General features: G+C 38.7%; 2 protein-coding genes across 10 annotated transcripts in view; one reads left to right on the plus strand and one right to left on the minus strand.

Annotated features, from left to right (window-relative positions):
- Window positions 1–22,628, minus strand: part of MSANTD7 (Myb/SANT DNA binding domain containing 7) — a 501,345-nt gene that overhangs the window by 197,747 nt on the left and 280,970 nt on the right. The window lies entirely within an intron of this gene.
- NMT2 (N-myristoyltransferase 2) overlaps window positions 1–22,628 on the plus strand; it is an 80,330-nt gene that overhangs the window by 44,663 nt on the left and 13,039 nt on the right. For 5 of the 6 annotated variants that reach the window (XM_059659729.1, XM_059659685.1, XM_059659705.1 and 2 more), the window contains one exon: window positions 10,880–11,050. The exons of the other annotated variant lie outside the window; for it this stretch is intronic. In XM_059659729.1, coding sequence (XP_059515712.1) covers window positions 10,880–11,050 — 171 coding nt within the window. The remainder of the gene's footprint in view (window positions 1–10,879; window positions 11,051–22,628) is intronic. 6 annotated transcript variants of the gene reach the window in all.

Genomic DNA, 22,628 nt, shown 5'->3' on the forward strand with positions numbered 1-22,628 from the left:
CACTTATCATAATACTTTCTGGGTCCACCCATGTTGTTGCAAATGGCAACATTTCATTCTTTTCTATTGCTGAGTAATATTCTATTGTAAAAATTTAAGTGTTTACCATCTTGGCTTGGATGGTGTATTAGTTATCTATTGCTGTGTAACAAATGACTACAAATGTAGCAGCTTAAAACAAAACCTTTACTGTCTCCCAGTTCTGTGGGCCAGGAATGAAGGCACAGCTAGCTGAGGCCTCTGCTTCAGGGTCTCCCATGAAGCTGCCACCAAGGCGTCAGCCAGGTCTCACCCGGAAACCTGCAGGGATGGATCCACGTCCAAGCTCACATGGCTGTTGTCAGGCTTGAGTTCCTCGCGGGCAGCTGGACGAGGGCTCAGTTCCTTGCTGACTGTCCGCCCTGGCCGCCATCAGTTCTTTGCCACATGGGGTTCTCCCCACGGGGGCTCACAGCATGGCAGCTTGTTCATCAGAACCAGTGAGGAGAGCGTGCATAGCGACTCTCTTAGCAGATGGACAATAGAACCTTACTCCCAATTCACAAAAGTGGCATCCAGTCTCCATCGCCACGTCCCATTGGCTAGACACCAGCCACAGGTCCACCCGCACTTGAGAGGGGTGATCCCCAGGGTGTGAGTACCAGGAGGCATCTAGAATCTCTCTGCCACAGATGGGATCTTTTGTTTGAAGTTGGATTTCTTCAGAGTTATTCTGTTTTGGGGGTATTTACAAAGCAGTTTAGTCGGTATTTTAACTTGGTTGAGGGAGTCATGTAGAATATAGCCATGCTCCTCTCGAACTGTGACTATTCTTGGTGCAGCACACTCCAGTTCTTTCTGCCTTTTGGCCAGTTATGTGTTTGCCAAATGCAGGTAATCAGTGGCTGCAGAGTTGATGTCTTTTTCCTGATAATAGACGAGAATCACCTAATGTCTGACCTTAGGCAGAACTTAATCAGGAGAGGAGTGGAGCTGAAGGAAAGCAGGTGTTGGAAGTGTCAGGGTCATCATTCTCGGGCTTCACGACCTGGCGGCGGGATCAGAAGCATGCTCTTCCCTCGGTCTTAGCTGCTGTTACAGAAGTGGGGCTCGGACTAAGGAGCTCACTGCCTCTCTTTGAGGCTTAGCAGGGAGGGGCAGTGTAGATCAGAGCAGATGGAAATAAAAAACTCAGTGACATGAAGAAGGAGGGTGCACACAACCTGGGGAGGAAGGAGCGGGCCTCTCCAGCTATGGGGCAAAAAGGAAATGAAGAAATAGGAAGATGTTCAGAGAGGTCACACTGTTGCCATGACAATCAGTATTTACTGATTCTTTTGAAACTAGAAACAGTTTATGGTAATGGCCAAGACCCAGAGCAACTGAGCAGCACAGTCACAGGGGCACAGATGGCAGTGAGAAAAAAGGGCACCACACCCAGCTGAGATAAAACATGCCCTCAGTAGGCACTGTTCATTCTCAACGTCCCCCTTGCCATTGTTAACTGCTTTGCTACCTGTCAGTTGAATTTAAAACTTGAAGCTCTCCTGCTTTTCTCACGAGAGGCTAATGCTCTTCCACTTTGGTCTCCCCAGATTTCAGCTTGTTGACTAAGGCACTCTAGTTTGTATCTAAGGAAAGTGCCCACTTACATGTAGGTTGCCCAAAATGGAATGAAGAATAAGGAGTTTTAGTACCTATCATGGGCTTATTCAGGATGATTAGAATTTGAGCTGCTAACAATATTTTGACTTTTTGACTTGACTTTGTCCATTAGCCTTTATGTTTTTGAACAAGAATTAATCAACACAGATAACAGTTGATAAAAGTCACTGGTCAGGAATTGGTTTTTATTTTCCCAATAAACTAGTTATAAAGGGTTTTCACATATGTTATTCAGTATAGTAGAGGCCTGGTGCATGAAATTTGTGCAGTGTGTGTGTGTGTGCGCGCGCGTGTGTGTTTCCTCAGCCCGGCCTGCACCCTCTCGCAGTCCGGGACCCCTTGGGGGATGTCCGCCTGCCAGCTTAGACCCACAGTCAGACATCTCTCTCACAGTCTGGGGCTCTCACAGTCCGTGACCCCTCACTCCTTACCACCTGCCTGCAGTGGAGGCAGGAGAGGCTCTCGCCAGTTGTGAGCCCGGCTTCTGGCTGAGTGGTGCTGGACGATGAGAGCCCCGTGGGAGCACACTGACCACCAGGGGCAGCTCCTGCATTGAGCGTCTACCCCCTGGTGGTCAGTGCGCGTCATAGCGTTCCGCTGTTCGGTCGATTCGCATATTAGGGTTTTATTATATAGGGTAGGATTCTTACAATAACCTTTTGAAGTTGGTACTTCTTATCCCCATTTTACAGATGAAAAGGCCGAGTCTTGTGAAATGTAACACTTAGATAGGGCGTGTCATTAATAAGTGGTGGTCTTGGTATGCAGGCCCCAGACTTCCATTTTTTGCTTGTTAGATCTCTTTACTTCTGCAATCAACTCTAACACACCTCTTGTGGGGGCATCATTGCTCAGTCCTACCACATGTCTCTCTGTATAGTCATTAGAGTGTAGGTTAAAACAGGCAAGGACGATTGTCAAGGTCCAAACAGCTCTCATTGGCACGTTCCAGTCATAGAGAAGGGAAGAAAGATAAAGAGTAAATAAATGAGAAAAAAGAGGGGGTAGAAGAGATGAAAGTACAGAATTTGGAAAATTGGCAGGTGCCGACAGCAGTCTCTTGAGTTAGAAGCTGGACAATGCAGCGTACACCAGACCTCCTCCTTCACAGGCCCAGATGGATGCTGCCCCTGCTAGCAATCATGTTATTTAAGAGTAGGTTTGTATTATTAAGCCTAAAGAGAAAAACTTTGTTGAGTGCAACTTTTGCCCTGTGGATGTCTTATTTTTTGATTCATTATTACTGTTTCTGCTTACGGTGCTGCTTTATGTCTTTTTCATAGATTTCTGAATACGAGTTAACATTCACTGTGGCCAGCATCATGCTAGACATTGCACATCTGTAGTCTTATTTATTTATTTATTTATTTATTTAGAACAGTCATAGGTGGGCAGGTCCCTTACCCTGTTTTGCAAAAAAGGACATGGAAACACCAGACTCATGTGCCCAGAGGTTTAAAGTCAAGACAGAACTATGCAGGAGCCCATGCCATTAACTATTGCTAACTCAAACACTAAGGTTTTTCCAAGACTAATGTATTTTTCTACCCTTTAAATGCTGGTTTGTGAGCATTTCCAAACAAAGTTTGATTCTTTTTGTTAGACTTTTAAGAAACAGATAAAGAACAGGATTCAGATTAATCTCCCAGCTTTCTGCTGTGTTGCAAGGACACGCCTCTGAAGACATGTGGAGACACACAAGATGTTCTAGATTTAGTAGCAGTAGACGATTTATTTTTTATTTTTTATTTTTTTTAGTATTTAGTGTCCTACTGCTCCTTTTTTAAATCAAATAAATAACCATAATCACTGCTTACATCTCCACTCTGGGATCTTGCCTCTAAAGCAGACATGCCTCATAGTCTGACATACGACACTGCTTCTGTTTTTTGATAGACTCTGAGCTTTATTTCCTTATGCCCGTATAAGCAGATGTTACACACATTTCATATACAGAGTCCAATGAGTAATGCATATTAGTTGGACTGTGGGAAAGTAAGTCTGATTGAGATAAGAATTTGCTGGTGAAATTTAAGATTTTCTTAGTTACTGGAAAATAGTTTTTGTGTTTTATTGCACACTCAGAAAACATTACCACTTCCCTCTTTCAGATTATGCCAGTTACCATTTTTATCTAAGCTTTGTGTTCTTCCCATCTCTTCCTGAAGACAACAGCTAAAATTTGAGTGTTTCTGGTTTACATTTTAAATTTTATTTCACGCTTCTCTAGATTTTTTTTTTTTTTGAAGAGTATGTAACTTCACGATGTCAGAAAGAAGCAAGTTTAGGCCCTGAGATCCATAAGCCATTGTTGGTCAGCAAAAGTAAATATTCTCCCCCTGTTTCTTAGGACCTTATGTTATTTTACTAGAGGCCTGCACCTTTTCGCAGTCTGGGACCCCTCAGGGGATGTCCACCTGCTGGCTTAGGCGGGCCTAAGCTGGCAGTCGGATGTCCTTAGTGCTGTTGCGGAAGTGGGAGAGGCTCCTGCTACCACCGCTGTGTTGGCCAGCCATGAGCTGGCTTCTGGCTGAGCGGTGCTCCCCCTGTGGAAACGCACTGACCACCAAGAGGCAGCTCCTGTGTTGAGTGTCTGCCCCCTGGTGGTCAGTGCACATCATAGCAACCAATTGTTCCTGGTCATTCTGCCGTTAAGGTCAATTTGCATATTACCCTTTTATTATATAGGATAGCTGACTAGTCTGTTCTCTTGTGCTTTACTGCTTCTGTGAAAACTTGAAGTGCTTATAAATTGCAAAATTTATATACTTTCTCCTGACTATTTGCCCAGGCTTACTGTTTCACTGTTTCTCATCTACATCCTACTACCCAATTTTCTAACCTTCAGAGACTTGAGGTAGCAGTTCTGAAAGTGGTTGATATGAATATATAGGTTTCAGGTGTGGGCTTCTATGTTATAAGATCTGTATATTGCACCATGTATCCACCACCCAAAGTCAAACCTACTCCTGTCACAATATATTAAGACCCCCTGTCCCCCCCACCCCCTTCCCTCTGGTAATCACCCACTGCTGTTTGTGTTCACAAGTTTCAGTTTTATACCCCACATATGAGTGAAATCATATGGTCCTTAGCTTTTCCTGACCAACTTATCTCACTTAGCATAATGTTCTCAAGGTCCATCCATGTTGTTACACATGGCGCTATTTCATCCTTTCTTATGGCTGAGTAGTACTCCATTGTGTATATGTATCACATCTTCTTTATCCAGTCCTCTATCACGGGACACTTTGGTTGTTTTCACATCTTGGCCACCGTGAATAATGCTGCAGTGAACATAGGGGTGCATATATCTTTGCAAGTACATGAGTTCGAGTTTTTTGGGTATAAACACGGGAGAGGGATTGCTGGCTCGTATGGTAGCTCTATTCTTAATATTTTTAGGAATCTCCCCATAGTGGTTGTACCAGTCTACATTCCCACCAGCAATGATGAGGCTTCCCTTTTCTCCACAACCTCTCCAACACTTGTTGTTGCTTGTCTTATTGGTAATGGCCACTCTAACGGTGTGAGGTGGTATCTCATTGTAGCTCTAATTTACATTTCCCTGATTTCCAGTGAAGTTGAACATCTTTTCATGTATCTATTGGCTGTTGTATGTCTTCTTGGGAAAGGTGTATTTTCAAGTCCTCCGCCCACTTTTTGATTGGGTTGTTTGTTCATTTGTTTGGTGTTGAGTTTTATGAGTTCTTTGTATATTGTGGAAATTAGACCTTTGTCAGAACTACTGTTTGTAAATATCATGTCCCATCTGGTTGGCTATCTCTTTGTGTTGTCAGTTTCTTTTGTTTTGCAGAAGCTTTTTAGTTTGATATAGACCCATTAATTTATTTTTACGTTTACTTCCCTTGCCTTGGGGTCAAGCTCATAAAATGTTTTCTATGACCAAGGTCTATAAGTTTGGTACCTATATTTTTTCTGTGTAACTTATTGTTTTAGGTCTTATATTTAGGTCTTTGATTCATCTTGAATTAATTTTTGTACATAAAGACAAACTGTAATCCAGTTTCATCAATTTGCATGTGGCTTTCCAGTTTTCCCAGCACCATTTATTAAAGAGACTCTCTTTACTCTATTGTGTATTTCTGGTTCCTTTGTCAAAAATTATCTGTCCATATACATGTGGTTTTATAGCTGGGCTGGCTCTCTCTTCTGTTCCACGGAGGTGTGTGTCTGTTTCTCTGCCAATACCATCTTGTTTTGATTATTGTAGCTCTGTAGTATAATTTGAAGTCCGGTAGCATCTTACCTCCGGTTCTTTTTTTCTTAGGATTGCTTTGGCTATTTGAGGTCTTTCGTGGTTTCTCATTCTATTTCATTAAAAAATGACATTGAGATTTTGATAAGAATTGCATTAAATCTGTATATTGCTTTGGGTAATATGGCCATTTTAACTATGTTGATTCTTCCAATCCATGAACACAGGATATTTTTTCCATTTTATTGTGTCTTTTTCAATCTCTTTTAATAATGCTTTGTAGTTTTCAGTATATAAGTCTTTCACAGTCTTTGTTAAGTTTATTCCTAGGTATTTTATTCTTTTGGTTGGAATTGCAAATGGAATATTTTTTCCCATTTCTTTTTCTGAAGTTTTGTTGTTAGTATACAGGAAGGCAATGGATTTTTGCACATTGATTTTGTATCCTGCAACTTGACTGTATTTGTTTATTGTTTCTAATAGTTTTTTGGTAGAGTCTTCAATTTTTTGGAAAAGTTTGAGAAGGATAAGTTTTAAGTCTTCTTTGAACGTTTGGTAGAATTTACTGGTGAAACCATCTGGTCCTGGACTTTTGTTTTTGTTGTTGTTTTTCTGTTTTTTTTAATGTCCTCACTGCTGACTGTTCTATTTAATATTTTTCAATTCTCCATGATTCAGTCTATGATTATATACTTCTAGAAACTTACACATTTCTTCTAGGTTATTGAATTTGGTGGTGTATAATCTTTCATAATATTCTAGTATCCTTTGTATATCTGTGATGTCTGTGGTAATTTTTTCTCTCTCATTTCTGATTTTGTTTATATGGGTCTTCTTCCTTTTTTTCTTAGTTAGTCTAGAGGTTTGTCAATTTCATTAATCTTTTCAAAGAACCAGCTCTTTGTTGTATTATTTTTTGTATAGTCTTTTTGTTGTCTATTTCATTCAATTCTGCTCTAATTTTAATTATATCCTTCCTTCTACTGACTTTGGGTTGCTTTTGTTCTTCCTTTTCTAGTTCTATAAGGTGTAATGTTAGGTTGTTTACTTGGGATTTCTCTTGTTTTTTGAAATAGGCCTGTAATGATATAAACTTCCCTCTTATTATGCTTTCCTTGCATCCCAGATGTTTTGACATGTTGTATTGTCATTCTCATTTGTCTCTATATATCTTTTGATCTCATCTTTTATTTCTTATTTGACCCAGTCATTTTTGGTAGTATGTTGTTGTTTTTTTGTGTTTTGTTTTTTCCCCATTTTATTTATTTATTTATTTTTGCTATGAACTCTTTTTTTTTATTATTGCAAAGTATTACAAAGAGTATTATATATGTCTCCTTTTTTTTCCCTGCCCTTGACAATCCCCTGGCCTCCCCTACCCCTCAGTGTCTTATGTCCATTGGTTATGCTTATATGCATGCATACAGGTCCTTCGGTTGATCTCTCACCCTCCCCCTCCTGCCCCCCAACCCTCCCCGGCCTTCCCGCTGCAGTTTGACAATCTGTTTGAGGCAGCTCTGCCTCTGTATCTGTTATTGTTCAAAAGTTTATAATGGTCTCTATTATCCATGAATGAGTGAGATCATGTGGTATTTTTCCTTCATTGACTGGCTTATTTCACTTAGCATAATGCTCTCCAGTTCCATCCATGCCGTTGCAAATGGTAAGAGTTCCTTCCTTTTTAGAGCAGCATAGTATTCCGTCGTGTAGATGTACCACAGTTTTCTAATCCATTCATCTACTGATGGGCACTTAGGCTGTTTCCAGATCTTAGCTATGGTGAATTGTGCTGCTATGAACATAGGGGTGCATATATCCTTTCTGATTGGTGTTTCTGGTTTCTTGGGATATATTCCTAGAAGTGGGATCACAGGGTCAAATGGGAGTTCCATTTGTAGTTTTTTGAGGAAACCCCATACTGTCTTCCATAGTGGCTGCACCAGTCTGCATTCCCACCAGCAGTGCACGAGTGTTCCTTTTTCTCCACATCCTCTCCAGCATTTGTCGTTTATCTTTTATTTCTTATTTGACCCAGTCATTTTTGGTAGTATGTTGTTTAAGCTCCATGTATTTGTGGGTTTCTTTACTTCCATTTTGCAGTTGATTTCTAATTTCAAGGCATTGCCATCAGAGAATATGCTTGGTATAATTTCAGTCTTCTTGAATTTATTGATACTAGTTTTGTGACCTATTATATGGTCTATTCTTAAGAATGCTCTATGTGCACTTGGGATGAAAGGTTCTGTAAATTTCAATTATGTCCATTTGGTCTAGTGTTTCATTTAAGGCCAATATTTCTTTATTTGATCTTTCTAGAGCTGTAAAGGAGTATTGAGATCCCCAACTATGATTGTGTTTTGATCTGTTTCTCCCTTTACTTCTGTGAGTAGTTGTTTTATATATTTCAGTGCTCCCTGGTTGGATGCATATATATTAAGAAGTGTTATGTTTTCTTGATGTAGTGTCTCCTTTATCACTATAAAGTGTCCATCTTTGTCTCTTATTATCTTTAAATCTATTTTGTCAGATATAAGTATGGCTACATGTGCTTTCTGTGGATGTTATTTGCTTGGAGAATCATTTTTCACCCTTGTACTTTGAATCTACCAGCTGAGCCGAGAGTTCCCAGCTGCAGGGCTGCATCTGCGGGCCGGGTGCACTTTCCTCCCTTCTCATCTCCCCATTTATTCCCGGATGCCCATCTTTTGATGTTTCATTGTGCAGGTCTCTCAGGTGTGTGTCTGTGTTAAGTAGGGATTTCTTTGTTGAATTATAGTTGGTTAACTTGTTGAAACTTCAGGGGGAGAGGACAAGGTGTGCTCTCACGCCGCCATTCCTCTCACATCACTCAACATGAGAGCCTTATATATTCTTTTGTTTTAAAATTTCTAACTTCTAGTGTGACAAATATGGGTGGATATAACCACATTAGTAAAGCTCTATGGAAGTATGCAATAACCTTTCATAGTATGAAGGGGAGGCTAATAGTTGCTTTCAGGATGTGTACTTTGGTGATTTCGCAGTGTAAATATTGAATGCATGACAACTGTGCTGCAGAAGAATATTTTACTTTAGAGAGAATCTGGCAAGCCTTTTCTTCATTTCTGAGTGTTCTCTTTTAACATGGCACGTGTCCTGTTGCTTTCATTGATAAATCTAAGTGCTTGGTATTGTTGTTACTGAACCAATAGCAAAAGAAAATGTCTAATATTGAGAAAGGCTATTTAAAATTTCCAAGGTCATCCTTATAGCAGAAAATAATCTTTTTTATTAATGACTGCAGTATGCATCCTATAAGGTTTTGCTCTTCCGACTAGCATTTAGAAATATATATTTATTACATTTAACAGTATTTGGAAACACGTAGGTTCCCTCTTCCCACGAATTGCAGTCTAAAAATGCTACCAATGCTAAAATTGGCTTGGGGGGAAACAAAAGAAAAATGTAATTTCACACCTGGTTTGCATATAAATGCCAGGCCACAGAAGTGTCATTTTCACATAGCCGATGGTGACTTTTTTCCACGTTTGTAGCCTTCACCTCACTTTGTAAAACATAGGTATTCATTCAACACATATCGAAGTTATTGCCCTGCTTGCCTGAAGGGTTAGCCTAGGATGGAGACCAGGACCTGGAGATTGCTTGTCCTTTGGCTTTGAGATCCACAGAAAGCTAGGACAAGTTCTGTATTAAATGTTAAGGACTTAAATTCTTTTAGTTTTGACTATTGAACTGTTTTAGCTGCATTACTATGTATTTATGGATTACGTAAATCACAACTGAGTTGTACATAGTAAATACTCAGCGAAGAGCTATCGGGCCTGTAAATACAAAGAACGCGCCTGCCATCTCCTCCCACCCTAATCAATAATCAATCAGCATTCTTTGTCACAGAGCCTTAGAAACCTCAGCACAACTAACATCAAGAAGAGCCACATGCAAATGAAAACGTATTTTCCACCTTGGGCTTCTGCCATACTACCGATCTAATTTTACCAGTAGAGGCAGCTTTTAATTTTCATATATTTAGAAATAATTAAGATGGAAAAGGTAGAGTAGCAGTACAAGTTATTGCTTAAATGTATCCACTATTTCTTCAAGAAAAAAAAAATCAAGTGAACTGGAAAAACGAAATTGCATTTCTAAGTTTTCAGTGTTTTGTTTGTACAAACTAGCAAATGGAGTGGGTTTTTCACTTCCAGGTTCAAGTTTCCTGGTGTCTGGACAGTTCCTAGAGAGCTAAGTGGTGTCTGGAGCTCTTGTCAGGATGGGAAGTTGAACAAATCCAAATGTCCTGACCTTTAGGTTTATTCCTGTGACCTAATGGAAAAAGTGTGATGCTTTGGAAGAAAGGACTCAAATGCATATTCTCATCACCCTGAATCAAGAGACTGCATGAAAGGACCAAACAGTCCTTGGCAGGCAGCCATTTGCCTTCAGAAAAATCTTACTATTAAAACACTTTCCTTCCCATTCTGATCAGTATTATTTCTTTTTTGTTGCTCATGAGAATAAAATAGTTACATCCTTTTCACAGGCCATTGAATAAAATAAGCTTCTCAACTCTTTTCAGCTGTGTTTCAGGCTGTCAGACAAGGCAGTGTTAAAGCCCAATACTACAGAACTCATGCTGACTTGCTCTGCCCTACCGTGTAGGCTGCTAAAGTCCTTGGCATTGGTATACACATCAATTTGGAGTCTTCCTTTGATTTTGTTTGTGTCCTGGGCAATATTCACCAAAGACCTGGCACACAGCGATAGGGTATATAACACATGGTCTAGCATATATTCTAACTTAGTGCTTCTCAAACTTTAATGTGTATACAGATTACCAGGGAATCCTGCTAACTTGCGGATTCTGACCTGCTAAGTCTGGGGCAAGGCCAAGAGTCTGCAGTTCTAACAAGCTTCTCTGTGACACTATACAGCTGGTCTGCAGATCACACTTCAGCACAAAGTGCTTTTTACTTCTCTGTACTTAAACTGCCCAATTGGTTTTGTTTTCACTCTAACAAGGTGACAAAGACTTCAGGCTTGAGACCAATGGAACCAAGAGATGTCAAAGCAGTTCGAGAATTAACCAACAGTTACCTGAAGCAGTTTCACCTTGCCCCAGTGATGGATGAAGAGGAAGTAGCCCACTGGTTCCTCCCCCAGGAGCACATTATTGACACGTTTGTAGTGGAGGTAAAGATAAGGTGATGTGATGGGTCAGAGAAATAGGAAGACACTATATGCCGCAGTCCGTTTTCCAGAAAGATCACACCGTGCCATCTTTCCTCTTCCTCCATGACTTGCCGCTTCTACACCAGATTTCTGCTCACCCTACTAGAACCAGGTTTTCTTCATACAGTTTCCATTACTAGATAAAAGCACACTTTTACTACTTATGAATGGGAAATCACTATACTTTTCTGTTGCTACCTGTGTTATTAATTGCTTTTCTCATTTTGCAAAAAAAAGCCAATTTGGATGACCTCCTTTGTGATAGATACATTCCAAAGTTTAATATTCCTTTGGTTTTGCAAAATTGGAACGGAACTGCATTTGGTTAAGATTAAGCCACTTAATCCAAATGAAGGAAGGAAAAGTAACAGTTTAGATTTTCTAATTATTGGTTAGATGAGTTTAACAGTGATTTTTAAACCATGTTTTCAGAAGCTTAGAATTGGTTGTGCAAATGCTGCTTCGCTTAAAAGCTCTTTTGGTGGAAGTAAGGTGAAGTTGAGCAGTTGGGATTTAAACTGGTGAGACCTGGAGGAGAGAGAGGAGCGAGGGGGTGCTGTAGCAGTCCATCCACTATTCGTTGTGAGAATTGAGCCGAAAGTGTATTTTCAGCATTGTCAGGCATTGTTTGAATGTAAAATCACGGCCAACTTAGGGCAGTAATGGTAGGAGCAGACAGAGTGAATTCAGAGGACATTTCTGAAAAACAGTTGAGCAGTCTTTGTTTTTAAACTTTTCTTTCTGAAACAGTGCTGGGGTGGATATCTCTGTGTACAAATCTTTATGCACTTTCGTAAGTTTCTCCAGAGCAGCAGTTCTCAAAGTTTTTTTAATCTCAGGACTCCTTTACTCTTTTAAGAATTATTGAGATTTTTATTTTTGTGGATTATATCTACAGATATATACGGTATTCAAAAGTAAAACAAATTTTAAATATTATTTTGTAAGTCAGACAAAGCCAAATACCATATAATGTCACTTATATAGGGAATCTTTAAAAACAAAACAATCTCATAGGCACAGATAACAGATTGTTGGTTGTCAGAGATGGGAAGAGGGGAATGGGTGAAGGTGGTTAAAGGTATAAACTTCCAGTTATAAAATAAGTGAGTCCTGGGGATGTAATGTGCAGCATAGTAACTATAGTTAATGATACTGTATTGTATATTTGGAAGTTGCTAAGAGAGTAGATCTTAACAGTTCTCATCACAAGAAAAAAAAACTTGTAACTATGTGAGGTGATGGATATTAAGTAGACATTGTAGTGATCATTTCATAATATGCACATAAATCATATTGTTCATATTAAATTAATGTAATGTTATACATCAATTATATCTCAGTTAAAAAAGAAAAACAAGAAATAATTGGAAAAAACATATATTATTTAATAACCATATAACAATAGTAAACCCATTACATTTTACCTAAATGACATATTTTGTATGACAAATAACTTTTCCAAAGTAACAAAATTAGTGAAAAGAATGGTATTGTATTATATTATATTATTGCAAGTCTCTTCTTAAATGTCTGACTTAATAGAAGACAACTGAGTTCTCACATCTTCTGCATTCAGTCTATTGTGATATATTGATTCAATATTTTGATTGAAGTATATAAAAAAAATCCTTCACACAGAGTATTGGAGGTATGAAAAAGAATGAGTATTTTAATAACCTTTTCAGGTAATTGTGGATATTATGTATCTCAAATCATATTAATGAACTTTTGATACTATTAGATTAAAATCCATTGGTCTATCTTGTTTTTTTGTTGTTAATCTTCACCTGAGGATATTTTTTCCCTTGAATTTTTTTTTTTAAGCTAGAGTGGAAGGGAGGGAGGGAGTAAGAGAGAGAGCAAGAAAGAGAGAGAAACATCGATATGAGAGAGATACAGCGATTGGTTACCTCCTGCATGTTCCCCCGCTGGGGATCTAACCTGCAACCCAGGTACATGCCCTTGAACAGGAATTGAACCCTCAACCCTGCAGTGCACAGGCCAGTGCTCTAACCACTGATCCATGATGATGAGGGCAGTTCTAGTAGTTTTTTGGTGGAATCTGTAGGGTTCTCTATGTACAGTATCATGTCATGTGCAAATAATGACAGTTTTATTTCTTCCTTTTCTATTTGGATGCCTTTTATTTCTTCTTCCTGTCTGGTTGTTGTGGCTAGGACTTTAAGAATAGTAAAAGCAGATATCCCTGTCTAGTTCCTCATCGAAAGGGAAACGCTTTTAATTTTTGACCATGGTGCTGTCTGTGGGTTTGTGATATATGGCCTTTATTATGTTGAGGTGTGTTGACTCTATTCCCACTTTGCTGAGTTTTTATTACAAACTAGGGGCCCGGTGCACGAAATTCGTGCACTGGGTGGCGGGGGGGAGTGTCCCTCAGCCCAGCCTGCCCCCTCTCACATACTGGGAGCCCTCAGGCGTTGACCCCCATCACCCTCCAATCGCAGGATCGGCCCCTTGCCCAGGCCTGACACCTCTGGCCTAGGCGTCCGGCCGGGCAGCGGGGACCTGCAGTGGCAGCGGGGGGTGCCGCGATCGGCGGGCTCCACCCCTGCCCCTGCAGGACGCCTCTGGCTGAGGCGTCCGGCCCGGGCAGCGGGGACCCACAGCTGCAGCGGCCCCGCGATCGTGGGCTTCGCTTTAGGCCCAGGCAAGGGACCCCTAGCTCCCGGGACTGCCAGCTTCGACCCTGCCCAGCTCCCATCGATGGCTCCACCCCTACTTCCTGTTATCACTGGCCAGGGCGGAAAAGGCACCTCATTCTCTGATCATGGCTGGGGGGCAGGGCAAAGATGGTCCCAGGGCCGCCTTTGCCCTGCCCCCCAGGTCTTAGCTCCCCCCTGGGTTTCCAATCACTGTCAGTGGCAGGGGGCTTCTTCCTGCTTTCCCTTTCACCTCCCTGCATTGTGCCTACATATGCAAATTAACCGCCATCTTGTTGGCAGTTAACTGCCAATCTTAGTTGGCAGTTAACTGCCAATCTTAGTTGGCAGTTAATTTGCATATAGCCCTGATTAGCCAATGAAAAGGGTAGCTCGTACGCCAATTACCATTTTTCTCTTTTATTAGTGTTGATGGGTGCTGGATTTGATCAAATGATTTTTATACATCTATTGATATGATCATGTCATTTTAATCATTCGTTTTGTTTATGTGATGTGTATTAGGTTAATTGATTTGTGGATATTGTACCAACTTTGCATCCCCGGAATAAATCCCACTTGATCATGGTGTATGATCTTTTTAATGTACTGCCGGATACGGTTTGCTGATGTTTTGTTGAGGATTTACGCATCTATGTTCTTTCTTTGTAGTGTCTATCTGGTTTTGGAATTAAGTTAATGCTGGCCTCATAAAGTTAGCTTAGGAGTCTTCCTTCCTCTTGAATTTTTTGGATTTGTTTGAGAAGAATAGGACTTAGTTCTTCTTTGAATGTTTGGTAAAACTTACCTGTGAGGCCATCCAGTTCAGGACTTTCGTTTGTTGGAAGTTTTTTGATTACTGCTTCAATTTCACTAGTTGTATTATGTCTGTTCAGATTCTCTGATTCTTCCGTATTCAGTTTAAGATTATATATTTCTAGGAATTTATCCACTTTGTCCATATTGTTGGCATATAGTTGTTTATAATGTTTCTTACAATCCTTTGTATTTCTGTATTCAGTTGTTACTTCTCTTTCATTTCTGATTTTATTTATTTGGGTTCTCTCTTTTTTTCTTGATGAATCTGATGAAAGGTTTGTCATTTGTTTATCTTTGCAAAGAACCAACTCTTGGTTTCATTGATCTTTTGTATTTTTTTAGACTCTATTTTACTTATTTCTTCTCTGATCTTTATTATTTCCTTCCTTGTACTCACTTTGGGCTTTGTTGTTCTTTTTCAATTTCCTTTCAGTGTAAAGTTAGAGTGTTTATTTGAGAATTTTCTTGTTTCTTGAGGTAGGCCTGTAATGCTATTAATTTCCCTCCGAGGACTGCTTTCCCTGTCCCATAGATTTGGGGTTGTTGTGTTCTCATTTTCATTTGTTTCAGGGTATATTTTAATTTCTTCCTTGATTTTATTGTTAACCCATTCCTTGTTTAGTAACATATTGTTTAGCTTTCGTGTTTTTGTGTGGTCTTCATTTTTTTTCTTATGATTGCTTTCTAGTTTCATACCATTATGGTTAGAGAAGATGCTTGATATGATTTCAGTCCGATATTTATTGAGATTTGTTTTGTGTCCTAACATGTGGTCTATACTGGAAAATGCACATGGGAAATATGTGTATTTCCTGCTGCTTTGGGGTGAAATGCTCTGGCGATATTAATTAAATCCACCTAATCTAGTATGTCATTTAAGGCCACATTTCCTTGTTGATTTTCTGTCTGTGAGATCTATCCATTGATGTCAACGGGGTGTTAAAAAATCCCCTATGATGACTGTATTACTATTAATCTCTTTATGTCCATCAAGGTTTGCTTAGATGCTCCTATGTTGGGTGCAGAAATGTTCTCAAGGGTTATAACCTCTTATTGGATTGCTCCCTTTATCATTATGTAATGTCCTTCTTTGGCTCTTACTCTAATCATTGTTTTAAAATCTGTTTGGTCAGATATAACTATTGGTACCCCAGCTTTTTCCTTTCATTTGCATGAAATACCTTTTTCCATCCCTTTACTTTTAGTTTGTATGTTTCTTTTGTTCTGACATGGATCTCGTGTAAACAGCATATATGTGGGTCTTGTTTTCTTATCCATTCAGCTACCCTGTGGCCTTTTGATTGGAGCATTTAACCATTTTTCTTTCATTCAGTCATTCATTCATGCATTCATTCATTTCATTTCATTTTTAGGGAATGTTTATTAAAGCTGGCACAGTCAAACAAGGGAAGGCCTAGCATAGAAGAAGCAACAGGAAAGAGAGTAGGTGGGGGAATGAGCCTAGGCTAGACTGCTTTGGTTAATTAAGAAGTCAGAGAAAAGCAGGCTTTGTGGACAGGTATGGGGGTAGCCTGAAACGAGCCCCTACTGCCCACTGCTCCCTATGATGACTGTATTACTGGTAATCTCTCTGTCCATCAAGATTTGCTTAGGTGCTCCTATGTTGGGTGCATAAATGTTCACAAGGGTTAAGGAACCTTTTTGGGTTCCTTAAGAGTTTAGGAGATGCATGCCTGTGGAGGAAGAAGACAGGGTAGGGAACAGTACAAGTGTGCTCCTGGGATGGAGAGTGCACCTAAATCATTTACATTTAAAATGATTATTGATAGGTACACATTTATTGCCATTTTATTCTTTTAACTATGTTCCTCTGTTTTGTTTTGTGGTGTGTGTTTTTTTCCCTTCTTTTTAAAGCAGGCCCTTTAACATTCTTGTAATACTGGTTTGGTAGTAACAAAAGATTCCTTTAGCTCTTTCTTGTCTGAGAAGCTCTTTATTTCTCCTTCAGCTTAAATAATAACCTTGCTGGGTAAAGTAGTCTTGATTGTATGTCCTTGTGTTTAATCACTTTGAATATTTCATGCCAGTCCCTTAGTGTCTGAAATGTTTCTGTTGAGAAATCAGCTGACAGTCTTATGGGAGCTCCCTTGTAGGAAACTATCTTTCTCTTACGGCTTTCAAGGCTCTCTCTTTGTCTTTAAGCTTTCCCATTTTAATTATAATGTATCTTGGGCCTCATGTTTTCTTAAGTGTATACCTAAATACTTCATTTTCCTTGGAGTGATTATAAATGGTATTGTATTTTTATTAATTTTATTTTTTTAAATATTTTTATTGATTTCAGAGAGGAAGAGAGATAGAAACATCAATGATGAGAGAGACTCATTGATTGGCTGCCTCTTGCATGCCCTTACAGGGGATTGAGCCCACAACCCAAGCATGTGCCCTGACTGGGAATCGAAACCAGGACCTCTTGGTCCATGGGACGTTGCTCTATCCACTGAGCCACCACAGCTGGGCATAAATGGTACTGTGTTTTTAAATTTGGTTTCTGCATGTTCATTATTACTATATACCAGTGGTCGGCAAACTCTATTAGTCAACAGAGCCAAATATCAACAGTACAACGATTGAAATTTCTTTTGAGAGCCAAATTTTTTAAACTTAAACTATATAGGTAGGTACATTGTTATTAACTTAATTAGGGTACTCCTAAGGTTTAGGAAGAGCCACACTCAAGGGGCCAAAGAGCCACATGTGGCTCGCGAGCCGCAGTTTGCCGACCACAGCTATATACAAATACAATTGTTTTTTTGTGTGTTGATCTTGTATCCTGATATCTTGCTGTAATCATTTATTAGTTCCAGTTTATTTGTGGATTTCTTAGGATTTCTACATAGCACATCATGTCATCTGCAAATAGGAACAATTTTTTTTTCTTCTCTTCCTATGTATATCTCTTTGTTTGTTTTTTGTTAATCCTCACCTAAGGATATTGTTCCATTGATATTTAGAGAGAGTGAAAGAGAAGGGAGAGATAGAGAAACATCGATATGAGAGAGACACATCAATTGGTTGCCTCCCGCATGCACCCCAACCTGGGCTGGGGATCGAGCCTGCAACCAAGGTATATGCCCTTGATCGGAATCGAACCCATGACCCTTCAGTCTGCAGGCCGATGCCCATTCCACTGAGTCAAACAGGCTAGAACCTATCTGTATCTCTTTTATTTATTTTCTTGACTTACTGCAGGAGCTACATCTTCCAGTACTCTTTCCAGTAAGAGTGGTGAAGGTTGGCATCCTTGTCTCATTCCTCATACTAGGGGGAAAGCGTTCAGTTTTCCATTATGAGGTGTGTTAGTTGTAGAATTTCTGTAGATGCACCTTATCAATTTGAGATAAGTCCCCTCTACTCCTAACTTGCTGAGAGTTGTTACCATGAATGGGTGTTGAATTATTTTGTCCAGTGTTTCTGCTTCAATTGATATGATCATGTGAGTTTTCTCCTTTAGTCTATTATTTTGGTGTATTATATTAATTGATTTTTAAATGTTTGACCACTCTTGCATTCCTGGAAAAATATCTAATTATTTATGGTGTATATAATTCTTTCTGTACATTTTAAAATTTGGATTACTGATATTTTGTTGAGTTTTTTGAGTTCATGATAAATACTTGGTCTACAGGGTTTGGGAAATATTTTGTGATTTTTGTTTGTTTTGTTCCTTGGTACCATGTTGTCTGGTTTAGACATCAGGATAATACTGGCTTAATAAAAATGAGTTGGGAAGTGTTACTTCTTCTATTTTCCAGAAAAGATTGCATAGAATTGGTGATAATTCTTTAAACGTTTGCTAGAATTCTTTAGTTAAAACCATCTGACCTTAGAGAACTATTTTTGCTAAAATAATGGACTATTCAGATAATCTATTTCATCTTGATTGAGTTTTAATGGATTGTGGTTTTTCAAGCATTGGTCCATTCTAAATTGTCAAATGTAGTTATATTTTGTATTGATTTTTTTTAAGAGAGGGGGGAGAGGAGAGAGAAACATGGATATAAGAGCAGAACATTGATTTGCTGCCTCCTGCACACCCCCTACCTGGGATCAAGCCCACAAACCAGGCATGTGTCCTGACCAGGAATCGAACCAGCAACTGCAACTTTTTTGGTGCAGTTGGGTGATGCCCAACCAACTGAGCACACTGGTCAGGGCTAAATTGTCAAATTTATAAGAGTAAAGTTCATAACCACTTCCTTGTTATTCTTTTTTTAAAAGGATATATTCTTTTAAAAAAATAGTGTACATTTTTTTTATTGATTTCAGAGGGAAGAAGGAAGAGGGAGAGAGAAATAAAAACATTAAGGATGAGAGAGAATCATTGATCAGCTGCCTCCTCCATGCCCCCCACTGAGGACAGAGCCTGAAACTAGGGTATGTGCCCTGACCAGGAATCGAACCGTGACCTCCTGGTTCATGGGTTGCCACTCAGCCACTCAGCCACATTGGCCAGGCCCTTGTTATTCTTTTAATGGCTGCCGGATTTATAGTGATAACCCTTATTTCATTCCTTTTGTTGATGATTTATACTTTCTCTTTTTGTCAGTCTTGCTAGCATTACATCAATTTTATTTTTCCAGAGAAACAGATTTTTGTTTCATTGATTTTTCTCTATTGTTATTTTATTTTCAATGTCATTGATTTCTGATTTTATGATTATTTCTTTCCTTTGCTTGCTTTGAGTTTATTTTGCTCTTCTTTTTCTCATACCTCAAGGGAGGGACTTAGATTATCGAGATCTTTCTCTGCTACAATGTAAATATTTACTTCTATAAATGTCCCTCTCTGTACTGCTTTAGCTTAATTATTTTGGTATGTTCTATTTTCATTCTTTTTTTTTTAATTTTCTTTGAGACTTTCTCTTTGACCCATGTACTTAAATTCTGTTGTTCAATTTTTATGTGTTTGAGAAGTCCAATTAATTTCTAGTTTCATTCTATTATGATTGGAGAACACGCTTTATTATTTCAACTTTGGTAGGGTTCTTGAGGTTTGTGTTAGGCCCATGTGGTCCATCTTGGTGAATGTTCTATGTGTTAATGAAATGTATATTCTCTTGCTTTTAGGTGGCATGTTCTATATATACCAATTAAATCCTGTTGATGGTATTCAGATTTTTTGTATTCTTGCTGATTTTCTTTCTAATAGTTTTGTTAGTTGATGAGAGGGGCTGTGAAGTCCCCAACTATAATTGTGTTTGTCTATTTCTCCTTGCAGCTCTATCAGTTCTTCTTGATGTTTTGGAAGGTCTTGTTGGTACCTATACATTTAGGACAGTGGTTCTCAACCTTGGCTACACATTAGAATCACCTGGGAATCTTTTTAAAATCCTGATTTCTGGGCCTCATCCTCCGGAAATTCTGTTTCTTTGTTACTAATGTTGTGGCCCCACCCCATAACAAAGAAACAGAATTTCTGGAGGATGAGGCCCAGAAATCAGGATTTTAAAAAGATTCCCAGGTGATTCTAATGTGCAGCCAAGGTTGAGAACCACTGATTAAGGACCTTTGTGTTGTGTTAGAGAATCAGTCTTTCTATCATCATGCAATACTCCTCTTTGTCTCTAGTACTTTTCTTTGCTCTCAAGTCACTTGATTTGATATTAATATAGTCACTTTTAAATTTTTTTAAATACATTTTTATTGATTTTAGAGAGAGGAAAGTAGAGAGATAGAAACATTGATGAGAGAGAAACAATCAGCTGCCTTCTGCATGCCCCATACTGGGGATTGAGCCCGCAACCAGGGCATGTGCCCTGACTGGGAATTGAACCGTGACCTCCTGTTTCATGGGCCAACACTCAACCACTGAGACACACCAGCTGGACGCCACTCTTACTTTTAAAAATTAATGTTTGCATGGTATAACTTTTATAGTCCTTTTACTTTCAGTCTATGTCATTGAATTTGCAATGAATTTCTTGTAAATAGCATGTAGTTGGGGCCATGTTTGTCCACTCTGCCAATCTTTTTTTTGAATTGGTATATTTAGACCATTTACATTTGACAATTATTGATATGTTAGAGCTTAACTCAACCATTTTATTATGTTTTCTGTTTGTTTACTCTAATGTTGTTCCTCTTTCTTTTTCTTTGCCTTCCTGTGCATTGCTTGAAGAATTTTTTAGGATTATGTCTTGATTTATTTTTAGTACATTCAGTGTATTTGTATAGTTTTCATGATGGTTGCTCTGGCTATTACAATATACATGTGTGACTGATCGTAGTCTATTGGTATCAACATTTTACCACTTTAAGTGACTTCACTTCCATTTAGGTCCCTTTACATTCTTGACTTTTAATTATCAAAGTCTTGAGTATCAGATGGTGTCTTAACTTTTGTTTCAGTCATCAAGTAAATTTATAAAACTTAAAAGTTGAAGCATAATTTATAGTATACAGTTGACCCTTGAACAACTCAAGTTTGAACTGTGTAGATCCACTTATATACAGACTTTTTTCAGTAAATATGTACAGTAGTATCAGTGCACTTTCTCTTCCTTATGATTTTAATTTAATAATATTTTTTCTAGCTGATTTTATCATAAGAATATAGTCTATAATACATATAACATACAAAATATGTGTTAATTGACTACTTATGTTATTAGTAAGATGTCCAGTAGGCTATTAGTTAAGTTTCGGGGGAGTTAAAAGTTACTTGCAGGTTTTCAACTGTCCAGGGGATTGGTGCCTCTAACTCCCATGTTGTTCAAGGGTTAACTGTATACCAGAATTTCTGTTGTTTCTGTTGTTTGTTCTTTCTTCTTGATGCACCAAGATTTCTTATTATTTCCTTTCTACTTGAAGAATTTCCTTTGGCTACTCCTAAAGGTATGTCTACTAGCAACAAATTCTTCTAGTTTTCATTTGTCTGAGAATGTCATTTCCCCTTCATTCCTGAAAGATAGTTTCACCAGATATAGAATTCATAGTTGATGGTTCTTTTCTTTCAGCAGTTAAAAAAAGATGTTGTTAACTTCCTTCTGGCCTATATGATTTCAGATGCAAAATCTTCTGTCTAATTGGTTTTATATAGATAATGTATTGTTTTTTATGGCTACTTTAAAGATTTTTCTTTGTCTTTAGTTTTTGGAACTTCAACTATGGTGCATCTTTTTTTTTTTTTTTAGTTTATCCTGTTAAGGCTCACTCAGCTTCTTGAATCTGTTGTGTGAATTTTACCAAATTTGGGAAGTTTTTAGACATTATTTCTTCAAATACTCTTTCAGCCTCCACACTTTCTCCTTTCCTTCTGGGACTTCAATGATATGACTCCTATCAAGAGTTTTGTGGATCTTTTATTACTGTCCCACAGATCCTGAGACTTAATTCATGTTTTTTTAATCTGTTTTCTCTTTTTTTGTTCAGAGTGGGTTTATTCTACTAAATTCTTCAAGTTCAGGGATTCTGTCCTCTGTCATCTCCACTCTACTGTTAAGCCCATCTATTAAGGTTTTTAAAAAAATTTCTGTTATATTACTTTTTAAGTTGAAAGTATTTATTAAAGCTGATAGTTTAGGTCTCTAATTCATCTCTAATACTGAGCTGCTAATACAACACAATAGAGAATAACTTTAGCTTAATGTCTCTAAGTTCTTAATGTCTAAAACAAGGTTTAATAAATCAGAAAAACTCAAAGACCAGATCATCCATCCCTATAGAATTGTCTTTTCTGCTGAAAGCAATACTAACAACAGCATACATGTGGACTGGGCTCCTCAGCTGTGTAATTCAAACATTTCGTTTGAATTACATGCAAACTGCATAGGTTACCACAGCTCTCTTTTTTAATTTTTTTTATTGTTTTATTGCTTAAAGTATTACAAAGAGTATTATATATGTCTCCTTTTTTTTTTTCTCCCCTTGACCCTCCCCTAGCCTCCCATGCCCCCCCAGTGTCTTGTGTCCATTGGTTATGCTCGTATGCATGCATACAAGTCCTTCAGTTGATCTCTTACCGCCCCCGTCCCACCCCCCAACCCTCCCCAGCCTTCCCACTGTAGTTTGACAGTCTGATCGACGTTGCTCTGC

This window comes from Myotis daubentonii, chromosome 1, assembly GCF_963259705.1.
Source record: "Myotis daubentonii chromosome 1, mMyoDau2.1, whole genome shotgun sequence".
Lineage (NCBI taxonomy): Eukaryota > Metazoa > Chordata > Mammalia > Chiroptera > Vespertilionidae > Myotis > Myotis daubentonii.